Source organism: Schistocerca gregaria, chromosome 5, assembly GCF_023897955.1.
Source record: "Schistocerca gregaria isolate iqSchGreg1 chromosome 5, iqSchGreg1.2, whole genome shotgun sequence".
NCBI lineage: Eukaryota > Metazoa > Arthropoda > Insecta > Orthoptera > Acrididae > Schistocerca > Schistocerca gregaria.
In genome coordinates this window covers 345336333-345361608 of record NC_064924.1, presented here as the reverse complement: position 1 = coordinate 345361608, position 25276 = coordinate 345336333, and the positions used below count along the sequence as shown (strand labels likewise).

Genomic DNA, 25276 nt, shown 5'->3' with positions numbered 1-25276 from the left:
TGTGGATTTTGGGTAGCATGTAGAAGAAAGGTGTGCAGGGTGTCATAGGGGTGAGGAGGGAAATAATTCAGAGGAGAGGTTCTGGGAAGGGCCTAAGGCTTTAAGCAGGGAATGAAGGTTGTGTTGGACTTCTGGGCAGGGATCACTTTGGCAAAGTTTATGAGTAGAGGAGTCAGATAATTGGCAGAGGCCTTCCGTCATGTAGTTACTGTGATTCATAACAACAGTGCTGGAACCTTTGTCTGCAGGTAGGATGATTGGGTCAGGATTTGTTCTGAGGTTGTGTTTGGCTATTCTTTCATTTGCTGAAAGGTTGGTGTTCTGAGGAAGGGTCCTGGGGAAGTATGATGAGGCCAAGTAGGAGGTAAGGAATTCCTGGAAAGTGGCCAATGGGTTGTTACATGAGAGGATGTGGGAGAGGACCATTGTTGGATTCTGGTATGAACTGAGAGAAACAATTAATTTCCTTAAACACCTGTGGCAGTTCTTCCTTAGCTACTGGACCTATACAAATACATCTTTTTCATTTTTCTGCCACATCTATGAATTCCTATGGATTGTACCAAAGGTCCTCGCACTGTTGTATCTGATAAATTTAACTGAGTTGTATTCTTAAGGTTAAACTATCTCAACATGTTAATGGTAACCCACATCATCCTTGCATGTAAGCTTGAATTTTACTTACAAACATATTGATTGTGAGTTGGAACGTCATACTACATTGTCATGTTAGTGGATAAAATGTAGCACATCATGTAAAGGTTTATCAGCAATGAAACATTTACAATCAAAAAAGAACCTTGTGTTCACAGCCATATCCATATATATAGTGCTCACAGATGATTGTTAAGTCTTAAAAATCACATTGATGATTCTTATCATCAATCAATGGAACATGTCAATCAAACATAAAAAGATGTGCTAATGTACATTTTACTGTGTAATGGCATTGTGATTTTTAAGGCTTAACAATTATCTGTGAGCACAACATATATGGACATGGCCATGTGCACAAGGTGCTTTTTGATTGTAAATTTTGTATAAAGTGCTACATTTTATCCGCTAATGTGACAACTTAGTATGAGGCTCCAACACACAATGACCACATTTTGTAACAAAAAATGCAATCTTGTAAAAAAAAATGCAATCTTGGCTATAGGAAGTTTTTTTGTCAAGTAGAACAGATCACTCCTTGTCATCTCTCAACATGAGAAAATCCAGTTTCATTGTATTGGTAGTTATCATGTCAATTATTCACTCTAAATTAGCTGAGGAAAGCTTCTACAAAGTTAAAACAATTTTTCAGACATACTACCAATAACAACAACATTTCTTGTACACAACATAAAAATCAGAACATAATTATCAATTTTGAAGCATACAGTATTATAATGACTGAATAAGAAATAGCAATTGGATCAAAACAGAAATTGTTGTATGTTTTATGGAAACTATTTAGTTTCTTTTAGCCATATGTAATTTCCTGTAGTAGAAAATAAGATGAAATACACAGAAAATTTATGGAGGTCACCCAGAATCTTGCTCAAGAGAACTGTACCATATTTAGGAAAGAAAGAAACTCCAAGCAACACAAATTTAAGGCACATGTATACTAACCAGCCAATAATAAATGATGTGATTTTCTTGACTGCCCACATTGTATTTGTAATGAATGACGTACGAATCTCCTTCAAAGAACAACCCATGCCGATCCTGTGGCACTTTATCCAGTTCAAAGTTATTCACTCTCCATACTTCTTTTGTTCCAGAACCATCATCAACTAGCTGAGATTTTGCAGCCAGTTGTGGTTTCTCATGAAGTGTTGATGCATCAAGTTTTGTATGAACAGTAACTGCAATGTGGTTCACTGAAAAATTTATTTCAACCAAAGTAAAATAATAAGTCATTAACTTTCTTAAGCAGCAGCAGCAGCAGCAATGACAACAACAACAACAACATTGTAATCACTGAAACTTTCATGTCCACTTGTTGACATACTGCTTGAAGGCATCTGTTTCTCTTCATCTGGTTGATGACTGTCTTACAATCTGATGTTCTGCGGAACAAGTGGGTAGCATTTACAAATAATTGTCCTCCAATGCTAGTGGTGAAGTAAAATGGGTACCTCCGGTCAGTATATCAACATTTTTAATGAGTCACTGTTAGTTTTGGAAGCACCATTTGTGATTGGCTTACAGGTAATATACCAGCTGACTATAATTAAACTTTCCCCATTTGACATGTTATAACATGGAAACTAATTACTGTACAAGTACCAAACTTGGTAGCATTAATGTCCAGAGCACGAGGTGAATGATGTCCTTGTGTTACAGTACCACCACCCAGTTCCAACTATGGGCACCAGGTGCCATAATCAGTCATTATGATTCATAGTCTCACACACCTGACCAGTTGTAGTGCACTTTTTTATGCATCAGCATGAGCTTGGACAAAAGGAGCAATGCAGGCCTATTTCTAAAACAACAGTAATGGTGTAGCTACACTTTGGGAATACTGCCGGCTGAAATGACTATGGAAGGGTCCTCTTTCTCCACCTACTGTATGGAGCATGATGAAGAAGTTCAAATCAACTGGAGAACTGGGAAGAGGCCGATGACTGGTTGCACAACAGGTGGTTGATGAAATCTCTATTGCTATGGCAGACAATGCTGTGTGCAATTCCCGATTGTCAGGCAGTGTGAATGCTGTGTCATGATAGTTGAACATCCTGTAGTCCACTGTATGGAAGGTGTTCTCAACTATTGTTAAATGGTATCTGTACAATACCCTTATCATACAGCAGTTTTCACCACAGGATGCATAACGATATGTTGACATTGCTCTCCACTTTCTCACGAGGATTCAAGTTGATGAGGGGTGGCCCTAGACCATCCTACGGATAGACGAAGCTCATTTTTCTCTGGAAGGTGAGATGAACACACAGAATTTCTGAGTGGGGTGATCTTCACCTCCAGTCATTGTGCATGAAGTTATTCTGTATGGTGAATGTGTCACAGTATCGTGTGGCTTCATGGCTATGTTCATCACTGACCTATTCTTTTTTGAACAGGTTTTTGCTCAAGGACCAAAGTGTTAATATAATGTGATTTGCCAACATGCCATCCTGTCCTACAGGAAAGAGACGCATTGAACTCAACAGTTTTCATGCAAAGTGGGGCACTACTGCACATCGCTTGTGAAGTTCACCTTCTTCTCCTAGACATATTTGGAAATGATCAAATTATCAGCCAGTTGTTTCCAAATGCTTGGGCAGCATGATCATCTGATCTCACTTGATGTCATTTCTGGTTATGGGGCTACCTGAAGGACAGGGTTTAACATTGGAACGTTCACACATGTGCTGATCTGAAGTGCAGTGAAGCATATCAAGAGAAGTAGCCATTATACCTATAGACATGCTTTTTTCTTCTCTGCAGAATGCAATCCTACACTTTCAGACTCTTCTGGACACTGATGGGCACCATATTCATGTACTGTAGCAGCACATTAAAAGTGTTTCAACTGAATTGATTCTGCATTATTTCTCTTCCCTATGTTGTTGGCATTAATGCTACTAAGTTTGGTACTCGTACAGTAATTAGTTTCCATGTTACAACATGTTAAATAGAGGAAGTTTAGTTACAACCACCAAATATTATGTGGTATGAAACAAACTCATTTTCAGTTAATACAGCTTCACCTAAGCAATGCTAAGTGAACTCAATAACATGATCATGCAAATGGAGTGCCTAAAGTTCTTACAAATTAATATTCACTCTGTGACATCTAAGTTTTTGGAACTCCATAACTTTCATTAGCAGTAAAATTGTAGTTTGTTTGTGGTGAATGAGTACTGTTACAGACAAAGTACTTTTGAGTGAAACACACCTTACCTAATGCAGTTCAGTAATGAAATTAATGGAAAAAGAAATAATTAACTGAACTTTTCTGTTCACCAAGTCATAATTTAACTACAGTCAATTTATATAGTCACTTTAAAATATTCAGATTGTACTAAAACAAGCTACAAAATCACCTGTAGCTGCTTTTCCAATTCCTGTAGTTTGATTCTTGTCCTTCCAAGATGAAAATAACATCTTAAATTCTACTGGTTCACCACCGTCTACAACACGGGTCACAGGTGTTGTGACAGGATATCCTTTCTTTGTCACAAATCCATTTGCATTTGCCATTGCTTCAGATCTCTCTTTTTGTGAGGCTTTCTTTCCAATCCAAACCCATATACCATATTGACCATTGTCAATAATAAAGGAGTCCTGAAAAAGGAATTGTAAGAGAATACTCAATGTATGCATGTAGCCATCCTTATTATATTTCACTTGTAATACTTACACATAAATTACAAAAATATTTTAATAAATAATTTGAGTACCACTGAGAAAATATGGTGCAGTAGCTGAAGATGCCATGACATAAATACTTTTTCCAATGAATCCAAGCCCATAACTTAACTTCCAGCAACAGAATTTAACTCTGTTTAGCAACCAGTGGTCCCTCCAAGAAATGGTTTACCTTGATTTTTATCTATCTTATCATAAATTAGCTCACTAAATTCACAGATCTGACTGGAAAATAGAACATATAGCAATAAATGAAATTTTATTCTTTGCCAAATTTAATTGTAAGTACAGAAGAGTGGAAGCATTCTTTCATTAGTTGAAAACTAGAGAAGTCCTAAACACCTTATCACTCTAAGCAACACAGGACACTGAATTCAAACAGAGAAATGCAATATGTATGGTAAACGGTGAAAACAAGTTACACATTACACAAATATGCATGTTGTATCAAATCAAATTTGTGACTGAATTGAGGATTTCTGTTAGGGAGGATGCAGCATGTTATCTTGGAAGGTAAGTCATTGATAGATGTAGAAGTAACTACAGGTGTACTCCAGAGAAGTTTATCGGGAACTTTGTTGTCCATGTTAATGACCCAACAGACAATATCAATAGTAATGTCAATTATTTGCAGTTGATGTAGTTATCAATAAATGAAATACTATCTGAAAAACGTGGCATGGATATTTTGTAAGATCTTATCAAGATGTCAGACTCTTGCAAAGATTGGAGACTTGCTTGTAATTGTATGTTTCCTAAAACATAGAAAAGTAGTGGCCAGTGATTGCAGTGTCAAGGGGTTGCACCTGGAATTGGTTAACCCAATACAAATACCTGGCTGTAACAAGTAGTGAGTGTATGAAATGGAATTGTCACAGATGTAATTGTAGGTAAAGTAGGCACGATACTAGAAAAATGTAATACATCTGCAAATGAGACTGTTTACATATCTCACATGTGTCTCATACCTTATAATACTGCTCAACATGTGGGAGCCACACCAAGTGAGACTAAAAGGGGAGTTTGAACACATACAAAGAAAGAAAGCAAGAATGGTCTTTTTTATGCATGTGAGAGCACCAGTGAAATTCTGAGAAACTTGCAGGCAGTTGATTGAACATAGATGGCAAATATCCTGTGAAAGTCTGCATATAAAGCTTAGAGAATCAGTGTTGAGTGAAGAATCTAGGAATATACTGCTGCTCTCTATGTGATGTTTCCATAGGTCTGTAAACTGCAGGTCAGACTGATTACAGCATGCACAGAGACACTTAAACAGTCATTCTCCCCATGCTCTGTTTGCAAATGGAATGACAAGAAACCCTGATATGTAGTACAATGAGTAGTACTTCTTACCATGCAATTCACAAAGGTTTGCAGAGTATGGGTGTAGATGTGGAACACTGAGCAACCATTGGTCAAAAACTACATGTAATACTTCAAGAATGTGCTTAAGAAAAATAAACAAGTACCTATCTAACAGACTGTTCTAAGCCAGCAGTAATGATTTTATTTATGGGTAATTATTTATCTCCAGTTGATTTCATCAGACCATTCCTCAAAGAAGCAACTTCTTCATGTATCAGAATTATCCTAAGGTGACTGCATCAGTACCATTCATAACAGAACCTGGTTTTCCATGCTTCAGAATCAGTTTCAGTGGTTCACATTGATGCTCTTCTTCCTACAATTTTGTCATGCTCACACAGTTTGTTTTCTGGATCAACTTTTGCCAACTTATTTTTATGAAATAAACACTATGGTCATAGAGTATAAAACTTCAAGAGTATCAGTTGACTGTTTCTTTGAGCATCCATCCACTGTGAGCTGATAAGCCAATTTTTTTCCACTGTGCCCTGTGTCTGTCTGTAAGTGTTGATATCACTGTGACAGATGTTATTTTTGCAGATAATGAGGAAATGAGATTCCACAGCAAATATCTCTAAGTACATTGCCTACAAGACAATATCCTTAAGTTCTGGTTCTCTTCAAAGTGCAAAGTGCAAATTATTTTTTTAATGGAGAGCTGGGGGGGCCCACTGTGTGTACTATTGCCCATAGTTATATGGTAGGTAATGCCCAAAGGAATATAGTGTTGCTGTGTTAAAATTAAGGTGGGAAATATACTAAAAAACCTCCATTACAAAATCATGAAATAAAAGAACATTACTGTCTTTATTGCGGGAGGAAGGCCTGCTTATAAATAAATAGCACAGAAATGAGGGAATTCAATATATTAAGAGTAAATCCTGAAATCAAACAATGGTCTATGCTGTGCAAACATAAGTTGCCTCCAAGAGCCATAAACCTTAGTGCTCTAAAAAAGGAGACTGGATCACTGCACCAATTCATAAATTTATCTTTCTTAGTTTTATTCAAGGGTCTTCAAACACACATGATGTCCTGCTCTGTTAAATAAGTCAGATGCTGTTATAAAACAGATATGCTTTCACAGAGTTTGTTTAGGGATGTTTCCGCTACTGTGCTACATCACAATAACTCTGCTCACAAGTCATGCAAATTGCATCAAGAAAGTGGACTCTCAACCCAACCACACACCCTGTTTTCTAGACGTTTATGGACTACTATTCTGTTAAAAACCTATTACAATTTCATTGTAGGTGACAATATCTCAACATCAATGCAAAGGAAGCAGTAAAAGATTTGGATTTTGTTGTAAAAGATGAAGCAGATCAAAGAGTTTTGAAATGAAGGGGGAGCATTGGAGATGCAAGTTGTAACACTTACAGTGGAGATGAGATCACTCTGGTAGAGAGGCCCTGCTTTGATTTCAGTAACCTTGCAGGTGCCACCATCATCACTGCACTGGTACAGTGTGAGAGCAGAGCGGGCAGTCTGCTCGAACGTCTCATCTGGTGGGCTGTCTTCGGCACTCCTCACTGATCGCTCCCTCAGATTCAGGTACTCCGAGAACACCTTCTTCTCTGACTGGTGCATCTTCTCCTCTCTACCATCCTCCAGGAACACCACTGATGAAGCATCATGCTCTGCCTTTAACTTCTGTGCAACCTGCAGCAAAGAAAAAGATTTTGTTTATAAGTGTCTTAGTCACAATAAGCATAATAACAATAATAACTGGGACAAAAGCTATAACCCCATAAAAAAGATTAGAGTATTGTAAAAACAACCCTGTGAAGTGCCAGGACAGGCACTGAGGTAGGACTCATGCCCTCTGATTTGACTACAAAAAGCACTCCATATCTTTTGCTGTTGATATACAGGGTAGTCAGAAACAGTCTGAAAAACTTGTCTGGGTAGGTTGTACTGAGAAGTAATTGTTAAGAAAAAAATTGGTATGTTGTGCTGTTCACAATTTAATTAGCATTGAAAATGGCCAATCTCTTCTTCATGTGAACAAATTCAAGTGGTCCACCAGATAAAGTTGACATCAGTTGTTACCATAGCATAGATGATAGCATGTGAGCTGCTCACCCATTGGCTCAGTTTTGTTCCTTGCTACCTTCCCATGTCCAGTTTTTGTATCTCTCTCATGTTTGGCTTTAGGAAACTAAATGGAGAAAAGGTTTCTTGGCACTGTTGCTGGCAGGCTGTTTGAATTGGTGCATGCATCATCCTTATTGACTAATTTCAATCCTAATTAAACTGGAAATGGCACAATGGACCTATTTTTTTCCTTAATAATTGTTTATCAGCACAACATACCATGCATACTCTTACAAGCTTTTCACATTGTTTCTGACCACCCTCTATTACAGAGTGGTCACAATGTAAGTGGATCTTCTCCCAATCGAACACAGCTCCTGTCAACAAGGCAATGTTTTACACAAACCTGGAGTAGATTCAGCATTCGATTTTGGGGAAGGGGGAGGGCTCAGTCACTTCGTTTACATCTCCCCCCCCCCCCCCAATCAAAATATAACATATGATTGGACTTACATTTAAAATGCCCCAAATGTTTAGGATTTTAATAATAGTAAAAATAAAATGGGTGGATAAAACATTTGAATATACACATAATAATTTTTGTACCGTCAGTAGTTAATTCGTCAATACAGTACTTTTTTTCGGCAGTGGGAAGGGGAGGGGGGGGGGGGGGCATGGTGAAAGCAGATGTGGCGGTCAAACATTAACACATCACACCCTGATTTCATACCAGTTCATTGTATTATTCACAGAAAACAATCAGTATTAAAACATTTAATTTTAGTATTCACATGTTATGCAGGTTGCTCTAAAAGAAGTGTCAACTACATCCACTTAAATGTCAAAAGACACCAAAAACTCAAATCCTATGCAGAAGATATGAACAATGGTGAGCTTCATGATGACATATCTTCATATTGTTTAGTGACCTGGCTATCAGTAGGCAGTGTCCTATGGTGATTTTTTTAATTAATAGACCCAATCAAGAAAAAGAATTATCATCCACTCAACTTGATGGCCCAAATTGGTCATTATATGTAGGTTTTCCTACATATATTCAGCTTTTATTGAGGCTAAACATATCATCTGCATCTATACCCTGCAAAACCACTTAGTGGCATGTGGCAGGGAGTTCTTTGTGCATCACTGTCACTTCCTCCCTTTGTAGTCCCTGTCATTAATGATGAATGGAAAGAATGATTGTTAGTGAGCCTCCATGTGAGCTTGAGTCTCTCTAACTTAACCTTCATGGTGTTTCTCCAAAAAATATGCAGTAGTAAGCAATGTGTTGCTTGACTGTTTTAGAAGCATACACACTCAGAATTTTAGCAATAAAATTTACTGCACCTCTCTTGTAACTTCTGCCACTGGAGTTTTATGAGCATCTCCAAATGCTTTTGCATTGTCCCTTTTTGGATCTTCTCTAGTTCCTTTACCAGTACTGTCTGGTAAAGGGCTTGGACTGACAAGTGATATTCAAGTATCAGTCAAACAAGGGTTTTGGAATCTTCATTCTCCAAGGGTGGACTGCACTTCCTGACAGCCCTTCCTATGAATCTCAGTCTGGCAGCTGTCTTTTATGATCACTCTGTATGCATATTCCCAAATATTTAACACATACAGTGACTGTTTTATGATCATGTAATCATACAATAATGTTGATTTCCATTCTCTCATCTGCAATATGTTACACTTGTATGTGTCAATGGTCAACAGCCAACCCTTGAACCAAGCATCAATCCTTCGGAGGTCTTTATGTATTCTGTTATGATTTTCCAGTATTATGATCATCCTGTATAGAAAAGTGTCACCTGTGAACAGCCTCATGGAGTTTTCATCCATATATCCACAATAGTAGAGTCAACAAAAATAGATCCCCAACAGCTGGCTGTGCTGTTGCCCGCTTTCAATTAGAAAGCACAAATGGCTGTGGGCAAGAACAAAAGGTGTCTAGAGCTGTCAGAAGTACATATACAAAATCATATTATTTAACTAGTTGAGGTAGATGTGCAAATAGCTATGCTAAGCCCACTGCAGCTGTATGGGATCTTCTTTCACCAGATATGCTACAGGTAATTTATATATAGTGGGAGGTGTAACTAAAGGAGTGTATAAGTACTTTCTGATTTAGCATAGGACATGTTGAACTTTCATAACAGAAAGACATTCATACTAAAATATGAATTCAAATGACTGAAGAGAATTAGAGACACACTTTCTGTAGTTCAGACTATTTACTTAAAATGTCTAAACTTGATGAAGAAATAAATGTAGCTTAAGTGTTTTGAAGATCTTTAAAACTTCATTTTTATTCCTGGAAAATCCATTTGATGTGTTGTGGTGGATGGCTGTATCATTTCTACATCAATTATGAAGGTATCAGCAGCTGTGGAGTTGGAACCACTGGAACTGCAAGAGGGCAAAGGTCTAAACGCAGTGGTTGTCCAGCTATTAAATTTTGTAACAATATACCAGAAGCAAAATACCACTAACAAAGAAGTGTGCTAAGACAGTAACATCAGTTCTTAGGACCACTTACATTTGCAAATCACTACACTAAACATAATTAAATTTCAATAATGATTTGAACTTATGGATGAACATTACAATGAATTTGTGCTGACTGTGGCCACAAGCCATATTTTAAAAAGCTGACAGTAAAAATGAACACTCAAAAAATCAGATAACAGGAGTAACTTTTTGTTTCTTGTTGTGTTGTTCAGTGATGTTATTTTAAAAATTAAAAATATTGCTTTGCTAATGAAAAAGTTTATTCACAAATGAAAAAGTTTCTTGATTAATCTTAACAAACAGTCTCTAAACAAAGTGTCTCTCTTTGCATCAGTTTCATAAGCTTCCAGTCAGTTGCCACCCATCTCAAACAACATCAAAACTTGCCAGTAGGCTGTGCTACTTTTAATTCAAGATGAGTATCTTTAAAGAATAACTGAATGATGCTTTTACTGATTAATGATGTGTACACTATGTCACTTGAATATAACATTACACAGTAAACAAAGACAAATTAGAAAAGCATGTGGCCATATAATTTAATGATATTTTGTTTCTTTCATATATTGGCTATATTGTAACACAATGCCAATTCATGAATATGAGAAAATTTTTTCCATACAAATGACCAATCATTTAGTGCTCCTCCCCCAAATAAATCATTTCCATGTAATGTAATTACTGAAATATTTTAAAAATATTTAGTGAAAACAAAAAAGAGACTATTATATTGTTCTAGCTTCCATAAAATCTGCTATCCATTCCCAACTGGAAAGAATGATGCAAACAGTGGGGATGAAGTACAAAATATATCATCTAATTTTAAGCTGACATGTTACATACAGGTAAGACACTATTTCACTGTGTAAGTTATATGTTATATATCAATGATATGTAATGAAAACCTTATTACTCCATTTTGCTAAATGTTACAGGAGAAGCAAAAACAATTTCTTACAAAATATATAAATTGATACAAAAAAAGCTACTACATGGGCCATAATATAGTAGAACCTTACTCAATGACAAATTAGAGAAACTATGTGTGCAAATATATAGTAAAACACTAGTTAATGATACATTAGAGAAATCCATGCACTTTCAATTCTCTGTTTGGCTATGGAGTTATTGACTACTGTAATTAGAAAGTTATCACAGGCAGATGAAGTTATGAGGTTTTCATTGCCTACCATCAATATGAAGATAATCCACCAGTGAGCAGTTAATTCTAGGAAATTAGATGTGAAAGTACATGAAAATTGATAAAAATGATCATAGTTGTTATGTACATAACTGAAAAGGAAAACACAAATTTGTAGTTGTACAAATGAGAAATATTCTATTAATAAAGTCATATATAATTCCTACAATTGTTTAGTATATGCACTGACAACTTGTCCCTTGGTTGAAAACATTATATTGATTTTTTCAAGCATCTAACTTAGCAAAGTCTTTCAAAATAGAATGTGAATCTACTGACTTCAATGTATCGTTTTCAATAGCCAATGTTTACAGTCCACGCAACTGTTCTCAAGAAAGTGTTCACCTATGATACCATATGTTTTGAAGAACTCCCTTCATCACTATCTACGTATATATGTAAGGTCTGAAGGACTTGTAAGCTTACAAAAATATTGGGTAATACAACAATACAATTTCATATGAGCTTTCTCCAGAACTTCCAGCAAGAACAATCAGCACTAGGATCAAAATTTCATTGTTAACCCTCTGATGGGAACAGTGGTGACACATCTCTCCAGCAATAACTTGTTTCTGCTGTAAAGTTGCCTACAGTGGTTTTTCTTTTCTGTCATTCCTGTGTATTCCTTTGCCATTGTTCTGCAAATAAGTTACAGATCAGTTGTGCTGTTCATCTGTTGCCTTCAGCCACTACTTGATACTGCATAATCCTTGGGATTGTAAGTCACCTCTGTTACCATTTATTTAGTTGAAACTTCTTTGTTACCTTTCACAGGCTTTTCAAGTGTGGAACCTAAACATGAAAGACACTAGGGTTGAGGACTTTGTGAGGACTGTGTTGGAGTAAGATAATGACAGTAGCATTGAACATGGCCTATTTCCAAGTGAGGAAAACAATTTAGAAATAATATCTGAACATAATTCTGAGATTTAAGCTGCAACTTCAGAAGATAGTGACAATTAGGAGGAGGAAGTGACGAATAAGGAGGAGGAGAATGAGAAGGAGAAGAAAGAGGCATCATCAATGAACACAATCAAAGGTAAGAATGAATTTTTACGGTCTGAAGTACTGCCTATGAAAAGCGAGACCCAAAGTCAAAGCATTGTGAAAAAATGCCTAATGCTGATAACTTTGCTCAAAACATTAATTTGGAGATAGCTGCTCTCTAATTATTATTAGAAACAAGCATATTTGAGATGATTGTAGCTCATACAAATGAGGAAGTCCAAAGAAAAGAGATGCACATATACTGGCCAAAGGGTTCTTAAAGATATGTAGAGAGAAGAAATATGTGAGCTAATGGGATTAGTTTATATGAGCACTTCTACACTGATGAAATTTGGTCTGTGTCACCAGTGTATGAAAGTGTTGTGTGTCAACTGAGGTTCAGATTTCTTCCAAATTGTCTAATATTTAATGATAAGACAAGAGAAATAGAGAGCACAAATTTTGATCTATTTGTGAGCTCTGAATAGCTTTTGTAACCAATTTCCACTCAAGCTATTCTACTCATATATATGTAACAACTGATGAACATCTTTTAGTATTTCGTGGCAATGTCCTTCCCTAAGTGCAAAACCTGATAAATATGTGTTCAAAATCATCATAGAGTGTGATGCCAGAACATATTATTATATTATAGATACCACCTGTAGAGAAGGAAGATAGAAGTACAAACAAAAGTTTGTCAACATGCTATGTAAAAGCTCTCTCCACAACCACTCATGGGACAGGTCAAAACATCACTTGTGACAATTGGTTGACATCTGTATCTTTGGCCGATATGAAGCTGGAAGACAATTTGACAGTTGTTTGTATGCTGGGGAAAAATAAGGTGGAAATCCCACCAAGTTTCTTACCTAACAGAAGGAAGATAGTACTATTGCTGGAAATTTTCATCAGAAAAAATGCTATTTTCCTTCGCTCCTAAAGAGAAAAAAAATGTAGTAATTTTGTCTGCTATGCAGAGTGCAACTTATATTGATGAGACAACAAAGAAAACAGAGATCACAGTATTTTAGAATAGTACCAAACAATGAGTGAATGTATTTGACTAAATAGTATGTGCATACTCTGTTTCAAGAGGGTGTACCATGCTTGCAACTTTGCATGTGTTTAGGAATTTTGGACCAGGCAACAATAAATGTTTTTATTTTTTCTGAATAAAATCACAGCAACAGATGGGAAGAAAAGATTTTCTAAAGAATTTTGTATTTAAACTTGCTTGACCACACATGCAGCAGGAACTACAGAAAAATTTGCCACAGGAGCTATAGGAAAATATACCACCACTTTCGGAAAAGAACAAAGGACAGCAAAGAACAAGAACATAGACACACAAAACTGCAGGAGCAAGGAAGATTCCACATGTTCTCTAGAGATAAAGACAGAAAAGTGAAAGTAGCCTGTGTAAAATGTGTCAGGCCTACAAGCAATGAACATAGAAAAGAAATCTGCATATCTTGTTTCTCTTAAAGTAAGATGTCTTAATAATCATTATTGATGTCCTAATAATCATTATTAAGATACTCTTAATTGTTTACATGTTAATAATAATGCAAATTTATAACAATGGAGCAATTGACATTCTGAAAGTTTTGTAATGTTGCAATTAATTACTAAATAAAACATTAGGGTTACCACTGAATGCTGTATTTCTCACTTAAGCTAAGTTGGCACTCACCACAGTGGTTAATGAGAGTGACTGTAAATAGGAAGTGCCATTACAGTCACTCCCCTTAGCCACAGTGCCTACTGTGAACTTAGTTTGTGCAAATAGTACTTTTTATGTTAGTAACGGAGGTTTAAATTCTTCCCATTGACATCACATTAATTACTGCCACATAACATGGCATCAAAAACCATGCATGCAGCTTTTACTTTTTGAGTTTTGACCACTGAAAAAGAAAGCTTTCTTGCAATACATTCACAAACAGCTTGTTTGTGGATCCAAGTGTGCTAGAATGTTTTTACTTCTATTATTGTGTACTTCAAGCTGTGCCATTTTTTGCTGCCGGTAGTAATTATGATATACCCTGCATGCAAATGTTGCACTTGGAAACTTCTGACACTCTTCACAGCTTTGTGTCCCAAGTGGCATTCATGTTGTGTGGGCCTTAAAAAGTTTGATGTAAGAGGTGAGTTTAATTTAAAGTGAGGAGAATACAGTCATCTGTGTTTGAAATCACTTACAATTGGTGCTAGGTGCTTGATCATGATGTGCAGCTTTCTTTCTTTCTTTCTTCTTTCTTCTTCTTCTTCTTTTTTTCACGAGTCATTGTCGTTTCTGTATTATTAAACATGATGCAAAAAGAAAGGTGGAAAAACCTATTTGTTGTGCCACGGCAACATGCTTGTCATGTACATATTGTCAAGTTAGCTATAAGGCATATCCCCAGGATTGGATACATTCCCTGTCGCATTCGCAATACAATTCTTCAGCAAAATTCAACCACTGTCCCATATGTCTGCATTGCTGCAAGAATATGTTGTTCCCTGTTAGTATATGCAGCTGTAAGATCATTTAGCACACACAAAAGAATGAAAAATTTTCCATGGTCCAGAATGAAGCAATATGGATTATAAGATATAGAAGTATTTGCCATGGAATCAGCTTTGGTCCTTCAGTTAAACTTCAGTGATATAACTGACACATTTTCCATGGCAGCTAAAGCTATATTATGAGCATAAGGCTCTATTATGTATGTAAATCTATTACTAGTATATTCAGTTCACTTGTAACACTATGCAGTAGTATGTGATGTGTAACTATGGCTGATTTAAAATTGGTCAGATGCTTGCATGAAGTTCTGATATCTTGCAACAGTGCTTGTTCCAGGAGTAGAACCCAGGCTATCTCCCTTCTCCCAGTACTAATATTAGATTCCACCTTTCTCAGTTTTAACACAGTAAGTGAAGCATGTTGCTTAACACTATTGTTTTGCAAAAGCATTCAGACTGTCACTTTGAATCTTCCTTATATGCTATTGCAAAGCTCCAAATGTGAACAGGTAATGAGATGCATTCTTATTATTCTATGCATCAGAAAGTCAATAGGGACAAGTCCATCTGCATGGAAAAAGGAACAAAACCCCTGAAGCCTTTACTGTTACAACAGATGGGTGGTCCTGTCTTGATATTTTTTCTCTCTGTAATGAGTATGTGCAGTGATATTGCCAGGGCTAACTCCGGGTTTTCATTCATAATAAGGCAATCAAGTTTCATAAACAACACCTAAAAGTTGAGCACAGAATCATTACCTTCCCTCTTGTAATGAAGCAAAAGCTGCAGACAAATGTGTCTGTGAGCTTCCATTTTATGCGCTAACATGGAGGGAATCCACTGACAAGAACCATTTTGTTAATCAAGAGAAATCATAAAATGCTCTTTTAGATTCCATTAAATGTTGTTTCTATCTTCACAAATACCTTAAGTTTGTTTTACATTGAGACATTTATTGTTGATAGTGTTTGCTTCACACTATTATTAGACATGTATCAATTTTATTATTATTTGGTTTCCAGATGTTATCCACTTAGATAGCCTTCAAAAAATGAGGTTCAAATAAAAGTTATTCTACAAGTAACTTTCCAATACATTTAGAAAACAGCACACTGTGTTTCGATCCATTGTATTAAATATGCTACTATAGTGTAATGTATTTGGAATAGGTACTTAAGTAATGCCACATTCGAAACCTTCATCCACACTCTAGATAGGGCTGAAACCTGTGAATATTTCTGTGCTAGGTGAACCCAAGATTGCGAAGGTCAACCATATGATTGCTCCAAATTCACCATCTCCACAATACACAATTAATTTATTGTCAGGCATCACACACAAAAGCAACCTCATTATTAAAAAATGCTTTTAATCTGACAGTCTACTAGGGCAACATGTTCTTTCAATGAATGCTCAGTAAAATCACCTTGTCTGAATTGCAAAAACAAGTTTTTTCCACACAGTTGCATTTCATCTGTGCTGATTGTTAAGGAAACACAAACCAACATATGAGGGCTGTCTGCACAGAGATCACAGCACTACTCATGTGATTTTTCTCTCCTTATGTTGCTAACTTTATTAGTGGCTGCCATGTAAAGTGGCATAATATTTCAGGCAGCAACTGACTGTAGGTAGTCATCTGAAGCAGTTGTGCGGGTGGTGTTAAAAATGAATAATATTGAGTATCATGCAGTGATTAAACTCTTTGCAAAAGAAGGTTTAATACTGATTGAAACTCGTTTTGGCTAGTAAATGTGTATGGCAGCTGTTCACCTTCAATTTCCACTGTGAAGAAATAGGCAACCAAGTTTAAATGTGTCCATGAAGTCATCCAAGATGATCCGTGTGGGTGACGTCCAAAAATTGTCAAGTGCACCAGAAATTATGGACAAAGTGCATGATGTGATTTTGGAGGATTGGCATGTAAATGTGCCTGAAACTACTAATGCCTTAGGGGTATCAAAAGAACATGTTGGTCACATTTTGCACCAGGAATTGGACAGGAGAAAGCTTTTCAGAAGACGGGTGAAACGTTTGCTGATTGCAGGTCACAAATGCATTCATACAACACTTTCCAAAAAGTGTTTGGTGTGTTTTAAGGAAAACAGAAGTACTTTTTGTTTGATATGTGACAGTGGATGAAATATGCAACAGAAGTCTCTGCCATGGGTAGAAATAGGTTCTTCAGCTACAAAGTAGGTAAGGGTAGTGCTATTGGTGGGAAAGGCCATGGTGTCACTTGTTTGGGATGTGAAAGGAATCTTGCTGCTTGACTATCTTGAAAATGCTAAAACCATAATGGGGGAATACTACTCTCAACTTCTAATAAGCTAGATGCAAGCATTTGCAAAAACAGACCCAGCTTACAGAAGGAAAAAAATGCAAGAACAGACCCAGCTTACAGAAGGAAAAAAAAAATCATCTTCCATCAGGACAATGCTGCTCTCCACAAAAGTGTCTTAGCAATGGGGAAACTGAGACATCTGGACTATGAAGTGCTGGAACACCCACCCTGTTCTCCAGATTTCGCTCCCTCGAATTTCCATCTATTCTAAAAACTGAAGAAATTCCTCGCTGGTCAGTGCTTTTCGTCCAATCAAGAAAGCTATTGTGGCTGCAGACGGGTACTTTGCAGTACTTACAGAGCAATGCTACAGAGAGGGGATAGTGGCATTGGGACACCACTGGATAAATATATGGGTATTAGAAGAGATTAACGTCTTTGAAAGCATAAATAATCATTTTCACTATCAGGCTGAGCACTTTTCATGGTAAATAGCATAGATCATTGATAACACAGACTGTGCATGATATCATTATACTGAAACCAACATCTCAATCATGTGGCTCAGGGCAGGAGGCTTCAAGAATTTGATGATGATGATTGGTTTGTGGGGCACTCAACTGCGCAGTTATCAGGGCCTGAACAAATTCCCAATGATGAGGACAACACAAACACCCAGTCGTCTTGAGGCAGGTGAAAGTCCCTGACCCAGCCAGGAATCGAACCTAGGACCTCATGCTTGGGAAGCTAGAATGCAACCGTGAGACCACGACCTGCGGACTCAAGAAGTTGAGTTTATGTGATTGTTTGTGCAATCTATGTATTTGAAAGTGACTTATTAAATACAGTTCAGTTTACCTTAATCATAGTATTCTCAAGCGCAACTGCTTTTTTACAATTTTGAGATCTCGTGCAGTGTTTGGTTGCACTGAAAGATATGTAAAAGGAAGCAGTATTTAATTCTGTTAATAATACAAAAATATTTGTGAATACATTTTTTAGATTAAGACAGTATATTAACACACTATGGCAGAGGAATGTATCATCACCAAGAAGATTTGAATGATCATATATTTGAGGGTACTTATTGGTGTCTCAGTGTTGTGAAGTGAATGATAAACAGCATTACAGTTTAAAAATTATTGCAGAAATTTATAAAATATTAATTGTAATGCGTTTCTTTCTAGTGTTCAGTTTCTTAACTTGTTTTTCCCTATTCTCTATTTTCCCAAAGTTGAAGTACAAAGGGATGTTTGGACCTTTGTTTTGCACAGTGACAATTTTAAACCAAATGACCACACAGTTCTATGCAGCAAACAGTTTTCATCTGAACATTTTGACACCTAGGCATTTGGTATCAGAAGGAAACTGAAGCCATATACAGTACCATCAATTTTTGATTTTCTTCCACTCTTAATACATAAACAAAAAATGGAAATCACCATCTCACAGAAATGTGCACGAAGCATCATCTACTTAAAAAAATGATGTGCGAGATTCATTTTATTTGTACTCTTATTGATATGACTATAATGAAAGATGTTATGCACAAGTTTCAATTGCTTCAACATATAACTTCATTCAATGTGTACTGGATGAAGCAAGAGCCATAAAATATAAACAATTTCTTTCTGTAAAAACCAAATCTTATGGATAGAAATGGATTTCTTATTTTTCTTCTTTTTTATAATAATGCAATGAAGCATTTCACATTTATCGTGGAATCATCAGGAAACTAATGCTGTCTGCCAAATTTTTATTTCGTCCTTTACACACGTGTCAGTTAAAAGACTGGCAGTGCAACAAAAACAGATATTTTCTAATGAATTGTAATTCTGTCACTTGTTAATAGAACTGTCAATATGTCTCACCTGCCCACATGTAAAAATGGTGGCCAGCACATTAATATCAGGAACTTCGAGGCAGCTAGGTCAGTTTTGCTACTGGATGTATATCAGTAATACCACAATCAATTCAGTTGTAAAAACAAATGCTTTACTTCATACATAAATAAGAAAAACTGTAGCTGTCAGCTTCACTTCACATGCTACTTAATGACAGAAATCCAGCTCCTTACCCATTCATGTTACTTAAATGTTGGTTTCAAATCTCAACACAGTAGACATAAGGGTGTGTTTGTCATGGAGGTAAAAATAAGGGGAGATGGCACTACAGACTTACACTGTACATTGTTTTGAAGCTGGCATTGCCATGTTAGATACCCCAAAACATTAGTAGCTTATTGTTTACAAGAATACTGTTTACTATAGCTTCCTGTTCACAATTTCTGTCATATGCATACAGCAGCTTTTTTAAATAGTAAATATTTTTTTCTAGTTTTAAGTTAGTATTTGACCCAGTAATATGAAACATTTGCACTTAGCAATATAACTTTCTTTTTATTTATACATTCCACGTTGCCAAGAAAAGAAGTATACGTAGTGAAAAGGATACTTTCATAATTCATTTAAATCATCATCTGCTGCATTTGTTGAGGCAGCTAGAGCTCTGGAAACAATGCTTGTTTGCTTACTAATATATGTTACAACTTTCAACTCATATGTACAACATGTCTAATGTTCATGTTTGCAAAATGATTACCTATATTTCCTTTGTTAGCTCATAAATGTGTGCAATGAGGAAAGAAGTAAGGTATACTGTCATGATTTGTGGAAGTCAACAAAGTGAAAAATTTGTGAAATGTTGAAGGAACATAACTGCATTAAGGTATATTGAGTAGAGGACAATATGGTTGACTGAATATATGATAAGGGGACATCTCTTTATTTTAATCTCATTGTCTCCTGTGGCCAGAATCAATTAACATTAAAGATTTCTTGGTATGGTACTGCATCATATTTTTTAAAAAAAGTCACTGATGAAACCAACATTTCATGTTTTCTCTTTATTTTGTTGGAATATTGTTAGTGGGAGCTATTACAAGTCAATTTACTTCCAGTGTTGCTCTACTGCTTGTATCTGCTTATTAAGGCCGCTGGCCATTTATAGCAGTCTCTGTGGTCATTCATCTTCCTAGTTGCCAGATTAGTGTGTTTGTTGACTCTCTTGTCTTCTTGTAGAATTTTGCAGCTGTCTTCTTAAACCTTTCCAAGACTTTCCACTCTTCAGCAGCTTTGTTTAAGATGTATGCTGGAAATTTGGTCAGCATGTGAAATATCACACCCAGTACTTTATTTTGTATGGTCTGGATCTTTTTAGTATTGCCTCAAAGATCGTCAATGATGGGACAAAGGAACGTCTTGTAGATAATGAGATAATGCAACTGATAAAAAGCTGCTCTATTACTGAAGGACTGGGGACACTGCCCACAGCTACCAGGACATCTTGCTTCTAACTTCTTGGGGAAGCTATAAAATATGCAAACGGAAGTCTAGGCCTAAATCTAGATATAGTGGGTGTCAGTGAAGTGAAATTGAAAGAAGGCAAGGATTTCTGGTCAAATGAGTATAGAACAATACCAACAGCAGCAGAAAATGGGATAAAGGGAGTAGGATTAGTTATGAATGGGAAGGTAGGGCACAGAGTGAGTCACTGTGAACAGTTCAGAGATAGGGTTGTTCCCATCAGAGTTGGCACTAAGCCAACACCAACAATGATAGTTCAGGTATATATGCTGACATTGCAAGCCAAAATGGAGAGATAGAGAAAGTATATGAGGACACTGAACAGGTAAATCAGTACATAAAAGTAGCTGAAAATCTGATAGGCATGGGGCACTGGAATGAGGTTGTAGGGGAAGGAGTAGAAGAAGGGGTAATGGTAGAATATGGGCTTGGTACTAGGAATGACAGATGAGAAAGACTAATCGAGTTCTGCAATAAATTTCAGCTAGTAATAGTGAATACTCTTTTTAAGAATCACAAGAGGAGAAGATATACTTGGAAAAGGCCAGGACATATGGAAAGATTTCAGTTATATTACATCATGGTCAGGGAGAGATTCTGTAATCAGATACTGGGTTGTAAGGTGTTCCCAGGAGCAGATATAGACTCAGATCACAATTTAGTGTAGTGATGAAGAGTATGTTAAACTTGAAGAGACTAGTCAGGAAGAATCAAAGCACAAAGAAGTAGGATACAGAAGTACTAAGGAATGAAGAGATGCACTTGAAAGTCACTGAGGCCACAGATACTGTGATAAGGAATAGCTCAGCAGGCAATTCAGTTAAAGGAAATGGACACCACTAAAAAGGGAAACCACAGTAATTGGAAAGAGATCCATAAGTTCAAAAAAGGTAACTGAAAACAAATCATGGGTAACAGGAGAAATACTTCAGTTGAGCAATGAAAGAAGGAAGTACAAAAATGTTTAGAGAAATTCAGGAATACAGAAATAAAACTCATTTAGAAGTGAAATAAGTAGGAAGTACTGCACAAAAAAGTGAAGAAATTGATTAAAAAAAATGATTGTCAGAAGGGTTGACTCACCGTATAGGAAAGTCAAAACAAACTTTGGTAAAATTAACAGCAAGGATGGTAACATTGAAAGCACAATTGGGAATACTGTTGTTAAATGCAGAGGAGAGAGTAGACAGGTTTAATGAGTACATTGGAAGCCTCTATGAGAGAGAAGTCTTGTCTAACAACCTGACAAAAGAAGAAACATACGTCAACATAGAAGAAAAGGGGGATCCAGTATTAGTATCAGATTTTAAAAGAGCTTTGGAAGACTTACAATCAAGTAAGGCAATAGGGCTAGATAATAATCCATCAGAATTTCTAAAATCATTGGGAGGAGTGTCAACAAAACGACAATTTACGTTGGTATGTAGAATCTATGAGACTGGCGATATACCATCTGACTTTCGGAAAAACATTATTCACAGAAATCCAAAGATTGCAACAGCCGATAAGTGCGAGAATTATCCTACAATCAGCTTAACAGCTCCTGCATCCAAGTAATACACAGAAGAATGAAAAAGAAAACTGAAGATCTGTTAGATGACGATTAGTTTGACTTTAGAAAAGGTAAAGGTACAAGGGAGGCAGTTCTGGCGTTGTGGCTGATAACAGAATCACGACTAAAGAAAAATTAAGACATGTTCATACGATTTGTCACCCTGAAAAAAGTGTTCGACAATTTCAAATAGCGCAAGATGTTCGAAATTCTGAGAAAAAAGGGTAAGCTTTAGGAAAAGATGGGTGGCATACAATTTGTACAAGAACCAAGAGGGAATAATAAGAGTGGAAGACCAAGAACGAAGTGCTCAGCTTAGAAAGGATGTAAGACAGGGATCTTTTGCCCCTACTGTTCAACCTATACATCGTAGAAACAATGTCGGAAATAATAATAAAAAAGGTTCAAACGTGGAATTAAAATTCAAGGTGAAAGCATGTAAGTGATAAGATTCGCTGATGACATTGCTAAGTGAAGGATTACTGGATCTGCTGAATAGAATGAGCAATCTAATGAGTACGGAATATAGACTGAGAGTAAACTGAAGAAAGATAACAGAAATGATAACAGCGAGAAGTGTGCAGATTTGCTTACTTCCTAGTACTTAATTTCATAAATACCTAGCCGGCCGGAGTGGCCGTGCGGTTCTAGGCGCTACAGTCTGGAGCCGAGCGACCGCCACGGTCGCAGGTTCGATCACTGCCTTGGGCATGGATGTGTGTGATGTCGTTAGGATAGTTAGGTTTAAGTAGTTCTAAGTTCTAGGCGTGTGATGACCTCAGAAGTTAAGTCGCATAGTGCTCAGAGCCATTTGAACCATAAATACCTCAATTAATCTTCAGTAATACGACCTGTAATGTGTAATCCCAGCTGCAGTGTGGCATACTACACACAGTTGATATCTTAAGACTCTGAGACTTATCCACAATCACTAACTCACAATATGTGAAGTGAATAGCACTTGGCAAACCAACAAAGTCATCACACTTGGGCACTGTTGGAAGGAGAAAGAATGAGACATACCCGGGCTCCCTGAAGCCTTTCTGCATGGTTGGACTTCTTGCCTGTCCACACAAAGATGGTGTCCCTGGTGTCGAGGATGAAGACGTCGCCGCTGTTGAAGTGCTCCCAGCTGATGGATGGCATTTGCGTCACTGTGGGCAGCCGCCGTCCCTTGATGCGGAACAGTCGCGGCTCGAAATCGTCCGTCACCTCCTTCAGCCCGGACGCCACACCACCCTTCAGCACTCTGTCACAACACAGACGTTACTAACTTGGTATGATGCTAACAGTTTGGGGAGATCTGCAAGAGAGTTAAATCTTATTTCCAACTAAATCTGTCAACAGGTGTTACTCAAGGCTTGACGTCATCGTACTAACTTCAGTTAAGGTTGTATTCATCATGTCGACTGGAAGAAATGTAATTCGTGTAACTTCTTTAGTATAAGGTCTCTCAAGGGTGCTTCACACACAAAGGTCATGTTTGGTGAAGTGAAAGTTACAACAGAATAAACAATGAAATGCAGGATTCTTACGCTGCAACTAAAACTAACAGTACACATGAAAAAATAAACAAAAAGTAAAATTACAAATCCCATCAAACTGGTAAGGAGTTGGACACAGAGCAAACGTGGAAAGCTCGTAGTACACTGAGGCGACAAAAGTCATGGGACATCTCCAAATATCGTGTCGGATTTCCTTTTGCCGGCGAAGTGCCCCAACGTGGCATGGACTCAGCAGGTCGTTGGCAGTACCCAGTAGAAATGCTGAGCCATGCTGTATCTACAGCCATCCGTAAATGCGACAGTTTTGCCCGAGTAGGACGTTATGCAAGAACGGACCTAGGGATGGCGTCCCGCAAATGTTTGACGGGATTCATGTAGGTGGATCTGGGTGGCCAAATCATTCGCTCAAACTGTTCATGTTATCAAAAGTATACGCAAACAAGTGAGGGCTCGTGACGTTGTATCTTTGTTTGGGAACATAAAGTCCATGGATGGCTGCAGATGGTCTCCAGGTAGCTGAACAGAGCCATTTCCTGTCAATGAGTAGTTCAGTTGGACCAGAGGACCCAATCTATTCCATGTAAACACAGCCCACACCATTATGGAGCCACCACCAGCATGAACAGTGCCTTCGTAACAACTTAGTGGAGTCTGCCACCACACTTGAACCCTACAATCAGCTTTTACTAGCTGAAACAAGGACTCATCTGCCACCGTTTTCCAATCGTCTAGGGTCCAACCACTGTGGTAACAAGACCACTAGAGTTGCTGCAGGCGATGTCATGCTGTCCGCAAAGCACTCGCTCGGTCATCTGCTACCATAGCTCATTAACACCAAATTTCGGCGCACTGTCCTAATCGATAACTTCGTCGTACGTCCCACATTGAATTCTGCGGTTACTTCACGCTGTGTTGCTTGTCTGTTAGCACCGACAACTCTACGCAAACGCCGCTGGTCTCGGTCGTTAAATGAATGCCGTCGGCCACTGCATTGCCTGTGGCGAGTGAGTAGTGCCTGAGATTTGGTATCCTCGGCACACTCTGAACACTGCGGATATCGGAATACTGAATTCCCTAAAAATTTCCGAAATGGAACACCGCATGCCTCCAGCTTCAGCTACCATCCGCTTTCAATGTATGTTATTCTCCGTCGTGCGGCCATATCACGTCGGAAGCCTTTTCACATAAATCACCTGAGTACAAATGACAGCTCCGCCAATGCAATGCCGTTCTATAGCTTGCGTAGATGATACTACCGCCATCTGTACATGTATATGTCGCTATTCCATGACTTTTGTCACCGCAGTGTATAATCAACTGACTGCGGCGTCAGATCATGTCATCGTTACAAATACATAAAATAACTTTTACGCGGTAAAACACAAATCTATATGACTCAGTTAGTTACGTGTTCCATAGACCATATTCATGGTAAACGTTATGACTGGAACGTTAACTGAATAAACATAAAAACGCATTTTATTAAAATGATTTGTAATTGTAATTGTAATTGGCCCAAATTGCAATTTTTTCAGTACAAATGAAGAATTATTTCTATTCAATAATTTTTCTACAGTAAATAAAGAATTT

The 25276-nt window shown here is 37.3% G+C and overlaps 1 protein-coding gene across 3 annotated transcripts in view; it reads right to left on the bottom strand.

The window, feature by feature from the left end:
• LOC126272116 (villin-1) overlaps positions 1–25276 on the bottom strand; it is a 355803-nt gene that overhangs the window by 44618 nt on the left and 285909 nt on the right. For all 3 annotated transcript variants that reach the window (XM_049974713.1, XM_049974715.1, XM_049974714.1), the window contains 4 exons: positions 23205–23430; positions 7111–7392; positions 4038–4278; positions 1618–1868 (listed from right to left, as the gene is read on the bottom strand). In XM_049974713.1, the coding sequence (XP_049830670.1) occupies positions 1618–1868; positions 4038–4278; positions 7111–7392; positions 23205–23430 (1000 nt within the window). The remainder of the gene's footprint in view (positions 1–1617; positions 1869–4037; positions 4279–7110; positions 7393–23204; positions 23431–25276) is intronic.